We start from the raw sequence: 7,148 nt of genomic DNA, 5'->3' as shown, positions 1-7,148 counted from the left end.
CTGTATTCATGGCTTTTCGCCATTCAGCTTTCTCACTAACTTCTCGGACAGTTCTTGGAATGTCTTCTGTTAAGAGTTTGGTGGAGAAAGCCTTTACAACATCTGTTATTCCTTCTCTAGCCACTCTTATCGGGTATCTTGAGTTACGGGAAACATGTTCTGGTGAGTACCGATCAGGAGGCATCCCTCTGTTTCTTCTTGGAGGAAGAATAAATTTATTGGGCTCTGATTCTTCATGTTCCAGTGGTATACTGTTATTGTTAGTGGTCTCATTAAAAACAGGGAGTACATTATCAGATTGACAATTACTTACCTCTTGTCTGATATTCTCAAAAGGACTTTCACTGGTTGTATGTACTAAGTTATTTTCTACGTTGAGTGAAGTATGCTCGGTGGCTCCATCCACTTACTCTGTTTGAACAGTTTCTGGGCAACAAAGGTTATTTAGCCAACTTGGTGGTTCATTATTGTTCCTCCCCCTGAATGCCATGTTGGCGACTGAAGTAAAATTCAGATTCTAAAAAATCACAATCCATGGTCACATGAATACGACGAGTGATTGGATTGTAGAACCTATACCCCTTTTGGTGTGTATCATACCCAACAAAAATACATTTTTCTGCACAAGGATCAAATTTGATTCTATTGACTTTGGGGATATGGACAAAGACGGAACATCCAAATACTCGAGGTGGTAAGGTTAGAATAGGCGGGATTGCAGTCTGAGTAGCCAAGACTTGTAAATGTGTTTTGTGGTGGAGAACTTGGGTAGGTAGGCGATTTAGTAAGTAAGCAGAGGTCGCTATAGCTTCAGGCCAAAAAGTTTTTGAAACTTGTGCATCAAAAAGCATGGCTCGGGTTATCTCAAGTAACTTACGATTTCGCCGTTCAGCCACACCATTTTGTTGGGGTGTATTTGGGCAGGAAGTTTGATGGATAAGACCATTTTTCATAAAAATCGCGCATTGATTGATTTAGAAATTCCCCACCATTGTCTGAGCAAAGTACTTGGATTTTCTTGTTGAATTGAGTTTGAATCATTTGGTAGAAAGCAAAGAACTTATCAGGTACTTCAGATTTGTGTTTTAAAAAATATACCCAAGTCATGCGAGAGAAATCGTCCACAAATAACACAAAATATTGAAAATTATTATGGGAAATAAGGGCTAGGCCCCACACATCAGAGTGTATTAGAGAAAAACTGGAATTGACTCTAGTGTTGGTTGGAGGAAAAGAAACTCTGTGATTTTTTGCACGAATACAAGTTTCACATTTGAGGGGTTCAGTATTACTTGTAAAAAGACTAGGAAATAGAAACTTGAGGTACCCAAATGAAGGATGTCCGAGACGCCTGTGCCATAACCAAAGTTGCCTAGTAACCGTTCCGTGAACAAGCATGGCATGACCCTGGTGTGCTACTTCATCAACGTAGTAAAGGCCTTCTCGCTCAGTACCATGCCCAATGATCTCCTTCGTAAGAATGTCATGTAAAAGACAAAAGGTAGAGTACATGAGTACCACACAATTTAGTTCCTTTGTTACTTGGCTAACAGACAATAATTTTGATGATAGTACAGGGACATAAAGATAATTTTTTAATTTCAATTTTTCTGAAAAAGTAATGAAGCCTCCTCTTTTAACATCAATTAATTCTCCACTAGCTGTTTCAATATGGGCTTTTGAGGGTATAGTCAAGCTGTTAAGATCATGGAGGTCATGAGTCATAGTATCGGTAGCCTCACAATCGAAAACCCATTTATTTATCTTTTTAATTGGATTCTGATTTTGGGTCTTCCCTTTATATTGAGTCGCCGTCTGGGCTGAGCAGCCAAGGAGTTCAGTAGTCCTTACCCTTACCGCCGCTGCTGCCTGCCTTGCCATCGTGACCTCTGCCTCGCCACCGCTGCTGGTGACATCTGGGATGCTAGCGGCGCTCTCTTACTCTGATTTCTCGATGACTTGGGGTTATTTTTTCACCAATCTGGATAACCCACAATATTAGAGCAGTTTTCTTTGATGTGTTTCTTCTTTCTTCTTTCATCAATTGCTTTTTTTCATCAGAGTTGTCCATAATGGATAATTATATCCATTTAGTTTGAAACCAATTGACAAATTGTCAGAATTGGTTTGTGATGATCGCATGTCAAAACTATTGCGTAGCATATTTGCAATTTGTAATGTCAATTCGTCAGAATTTTGAGTCCCTAGAACCTAACTCTGCTCTGATATCATGTTACCATGGTACAAAGAGTTTAGGAAAGAAACGAAGAATTATTTAAAAAATTATTATTTTTATTATTCATATTTTTCATCTGTGATTACAAGGTTCTTACCAATATATAGACCAAGAGTACGCTAAGAGTACGCTCGTTATGGAATAATATCCTAATAAATTACATTGATTTTTGTTCTAATTCTCTTTTATATTTTTCAGATTTTGTTCCTAATTATAATATTCTAATAATTCGTATACCAAAATCAGCCACTAAAATCAGCCACCAATGTATTTATGTATAAATGTGTGATTTAATTTATTTTCAACGTGTATTTGTATTTCAGCATGTATTTTATACTGATGACTGACTTTGGTGGCTAATTTTAGTGTACACATAGCATAATCCATTTTTTTATAATTCTACCCTTTTATTTTTATTATTAAATTTATATTTAACATTGTATGATATGGAATCTCAGTTTCAATTCTATTTTTTCTACATATGGTTTTATTTTTATATAAATTACTATTTTTTTATAAATATTATAGCAAATTCTTGACCCCAATAAAGGAAGAGGGAATTCTAGTAGAGTAACAAAAATAAAAAATGGCAACAAAATATACATGGCACATATTTCACATTTGTTTTTTATTTTCATCTACCATATCATACACAATAAAATATCAAAACTAATTACACAATAATTTTTTTAGCGTTGCCTAATCGATTGTAATATTAGTAATTAAATTATGTAAAATTAATAATTAATATTGAAAGGTATTTGTTATCATCGTTATTTTAATATCCATTCTCTTGTGTAAAAAATATATTTTTTGAATCATTTATCTAAATACTATATTTTTAAAACAAGTACTTTTATAACTAAAAATTCAAACACAAAATAAAATAAGTTATTATTAATAAAAAATTTTATATTTTAAATTCTTTTCTAAAAGGAATTTAAGTTTCCTTCAATCTTTATATATTATATAAATATAGATATAAATATTGTTATGCATCAAATATGTTTGCCATTCATCGAAATAAACAATTATAATAATTTTCGAGTAATCAATTTATACATTCAACTAAAATTACACTTGTGTTTTTTTTAAAGAGTAAATAGCCTTTTCTAACCATGAAAGATTCGGATACCAACAAAACTGACCATGAAAAATTAAAATTAAAGTTATACCTATACAAAATAAATTTTGTTTGACAAAAATGATCAATAATTAATTTTTTTATTGATAATTCCATAAATACTCTCTTCTTTCCTCATCTTCCTTTTATCAATCAAACTCAACCTGAATTTCTTCACATCTTCCATAGCAGTGCTTCTAAACAACCCAATATCAACAACATCAAACACCATGTGGTATCCACATGATTTGAGAATTGAGATCCTCGGGCCTATCATGCAGCATAGCAAATCCAGACAGATAAGTCTCCATGCCGAATCCACCACTACTGCGCCTTTTTAGAATCTTCGCCTCAGCTTCCCTCATCAACCGCCTCACGTTCTCATTTCCTGGGTCCTACAAGTACCCCATGCTCGCGCTCAGATCCAACGATCCCATTTGGATGCAATCAATGCCATCAACGGTTGAAATCTCACCAACGTTCTTCACTCCCTCAACGGACTCAACCTGGCACATAATCACCATCTCTTCTTGGTAACTACCAAGGTAACCTTCATCTATATTGTAACCGGAAACCCGAACGATGGAGTGAGCCGAGTCACGGATCCCAATGGGAGGGATCTAGTAGAACAACACGATGTCAATGGCAGATTCTGTGGAATCGATCACTAGAAACATGATCCCCTGTGGGCCTAAGTCAAGGAATTTCTTAGCCCAAGTGGCAGAGCTCTCAGAAACGCGGAGGATTGCGGCAGTGCCGGTGGCTGCGAAAGCATAGAGACATGGAAACATGTCGGAGATTCCGCCGTGGCCGTGCTCCATATTGATGGCGACGAAGTCGTAGCCTACAAGTCGGCGATTTCGGCGAGTGTTGGGGAGAAGGAGAAGAGGAAGAGGTCATAAAGTGTGTCGTCATTTTGGAGGCGTGACCTGAGATTTTTGGGAAGACAATGCGGTTGTTGTGTTCATAACAGAGAAAGCTGAGATGGCAGAGGAGACATCGCCGACGTAGGATTTGTGGATGCACGGAGTGTCGGATCTGGTGGTGGTGAGGGGTTTGAGGGGTTTGGGTTTGAATGCAGAATATGAAGGGATGAGGATTGAATAGGGCTTTGGGTTAGTTTGGGAGAAGAGAGAAAAGGAATGCGGTGGTTGTTGGCAAGATGCATATGTTTGGGAAAAGTGGGAATAGAGTAGATCTGGTGGAACAATGAATTTACAGTGGAGTTAATAATGATTATAGAAGGAAGATGAAGAAGGAAGAGAAAAGGAGGAGGGTATTTATAGAATTACCAACAAAAATTTAACTATTGACTATTTTTGTCGTATAAAATTTATCTTGTATGGGTATAACTTTAGTTTCAATTTTTCATGGTCAGTTTTGTCAGCATATGAATCTTTTATGGTCAGAAATGACTATTTACTCTTTTTTTTTAATTATATTTTTAAAATCTTTTTGTATTTTCTATTTTTGTATTTTCTTTGTTTCTTCTCTTTATATTCTTTTGTTAAGAGGAAAAAATAAAAAAAAAAGAATAAAAAAATTGAAGAAGAATAAAAAATAACACAAAAAATATAAAAAAATAAAATGATACAAAAAAAAAGAGTTGCACATTTTATAAAAAAAATTCTTTTTTATAAATTTATATTTATTTTGAGAATCTTCTATATTTTGACTTTATAAATTTTTTTATGTTATTTAATAAATTATTTAAAAGGACTACAATAATATTTTAAACACTTAGTATAAATTTAATTATAAAAGTATTTATTGAGTTTGTATTTTTTTTATTTCTATTTATAAAATTTTAAAAATATAAGATTTAACTAACGTATATCTTTAGGATCGATTATGTTAAGTGTACACTAAAATCAGCTACCAAAGTCAATTACTACTATAAAATATATATTAGAATATACAAAAATGTTATTTATACACCAAAATCAGCCGCTAATGTATTTGTGTATAAATACATGTGTGGTTTAATTTATTTTCATCATTTTTCAATGTGTATTTGTATTCTAACATGTATTTTATACTAGCAGTTGACTTTGGTGGCTGATTTTAGTGTACACATAGCATAACTCTAGAATATAAATACACATTGAAAATAAATTAAATCATATATGTATTTATACACAAATATGTTGTTGACTAATCTTAATATACGAATAGTAATTTTATTTTAGGACATATAATGAAAAATATAAATTAAAAATTATTTATAAAAAATATAAAATTTAATATATTTAATATATATTTTTAAAATAAATTATTTAAAAATTATTATTATTAATAATAAGTTTATTTTTTTGAAATAAAATAAAAAACATTTATTATTTCTCCAAACACGATTTTTGAATTTTAATTTCCTAAATACAATTTTTTTTAGAGCAAGTTCGCCTTACCCTCTCCCGAACTTCATTCAAATTTTTTAAAATTCACGTTTTTAATCTATATCATCGTCTCCAAAATAGTATATAGATTTCTAAACAATATATAGGAGTACATAAAAATACACAGACAATAAGCATAGATTCTTCAATGATTTTTTAAATTATAAATTTAGAAAAACAAGCTGTTCTGAGGGTTACCTGAAACATTGATTTGGGCCTGAATGTGAGGTCCAGATCCCTTTGTATGACAACGTTCGACTTGTTGATGCCAAGGGGCCGCCTGTCCAAGTTCCTCGTGAGGAAGTGGGGGTAGTACCTGCAAGAGACTCCAATGCTTAAGTCAGCAAGGGCTTTAGGCAAGTTTTTAGTATATTAGAACGTGAATATACCTAAGGAGTGTCAGTGTATTTATAATAGAGTAGATAGCCACCTTTTGGAGTAGTTCCACATTTGTTGGTGGATAACCGTTCCCTTTATCTTGGGAGTTGTTGAGATATTCCTTCTAGATAAATAGGAGATATCTTAGGAGTTAGTTACTTATTTAGATAAGTGGGACCAAACTCATGTTGCTGTGTCCGAACTCTATGAGGTCGGGTAGGGGTAGATTGGACGATGTCTGTATGTTGGGATTTATTCATTTTGGGCTTGACTAAATTGTGGGCCAGTGCATGAACAGTGCCCCTGCTCAAGGTCGGGCTTTTACAAAGTCTGACTGGAGCAATTAGATGACCAAGTCAAAATGTTGAACTGTGGAGAAATTGTTTAGTAGTTTTGAGGTCTGAAGTCAAGGAGGTTGGTCGACTCAACATGGTTTGAATAATGTAACATTTTCGTAACATTACTCTTAACTATTTGTATGCTTTTCCGTGTGTTATCATTTTGTTGCAGTGTAGTTATTACTTACTAAAAAGTTATCGTTTGGTGACCTGATATTACCAATCGTTTTCACATTCTGTGCGACTTACTCTTTTTATTTGACTTTTTTTTGGCTAAGTCTTTTTTCTAGAACCGATTTGTACAACTCGTTCTTTTCGAGTTATTTACGGCTTGTAGGCTCTGTATGACTGGTTTTAGCACATCTTGATTAACCAGAGAATATTTCTTGTCCTAATTTTGTTCAACTCGTTCAGTTCGAGTTGTTTTGAGGATGCATGACTTGTTTTAATACAAATCACGTTTTTTAAGCTTATTCTGATTTTGTACAACTCGTTTTATACCGAGTTATTTTGAAGATTGTAGATTTGTTGCATGACTTTATTTTTGGTACAAATTGCTTATTTTGAGACATGATTATTTCTTGATCAGATTTCATGCAACTCGTTTAGTTCGAGTCGTTTTGTGACTTAATAACTTGTTTTAATGCAAATTATTTTTGAAACTTATAGTTCTGATT

The 7,148-nt window shown here is 33.4% G+C and overlaps 1 protein-coding gene across 1 annotated transcript; it reads right to left on the bottom strand.

The window, feature by feature from the left end:
- Positions 1-3,580: 3,580 nt before the first annotated feature.
- LOC140176195 (uncharacterized) lies at positions 3,581-4,180 on the bottom strand. The gene is made up of 3 exons (XM_072206099.1): positions 4,028-4,180; positions 3,839-3,979; positions 3,581-3,754 (listed from the first exon to the last, which is right to left on the bottom strand). The coding sequence occupies exons 1-3, from the start codon at positions 4,178-4,180 to the stop codon at positions 3,581-3,583; spliced, it is 468 nt and encodes a 155-aa protein (XP_072062200.1).
- Positions 4,181-7,148: the final 2,968 nt, after the last annotated feature.

Source organism: Arachis hypogaea, chromosome 11 (genome assembly GCF_003086295.3).
Source record: "Arachis hypogaea cultivar Tifrunner chromosome 11, arahy.Tifrunner.gnm2.J5K5, whole genome shotgun sequence".
Taxonomy (NCBI): domain Eukaryota; kingdom Viridiplantae; phylum Streptophyta; class Magnoliopsida; order Fabales; family Fabaceae; genus Arachis; species Arachis hypogaea.
This window is presented reverse-complemented; position numbering and strand designations above follow the sequence as displayed.

What these genes read in the sequence shown, in the direction of transcription:
- LOC140176195 (XM_072206099.1), bottom strand. Translation starts at nt 4,180, where the DNA reads ATGGAGCACGGCCACGGCGGAATCTCCGACATGTTTCCATGTCTCTAT. An exon ending in CACAGGGGATCATGTTTCTA is followed by an intron (nt 3,980 to 4,027) that starts GTGATCGATTCC and finishes TTGTTCTACTAG; the next exon opens with ATCCCTCCCATTGGGATCCG. An exon ending in CCGTTGAGGGAGTGAAGAAC is followed by an intron (nt 3,755 to 3,838) that starts GTTGGTGAGATT and finishes GGGTACTTGTAG; the next exon opens with GACCCAGGAAATGAGAACGT.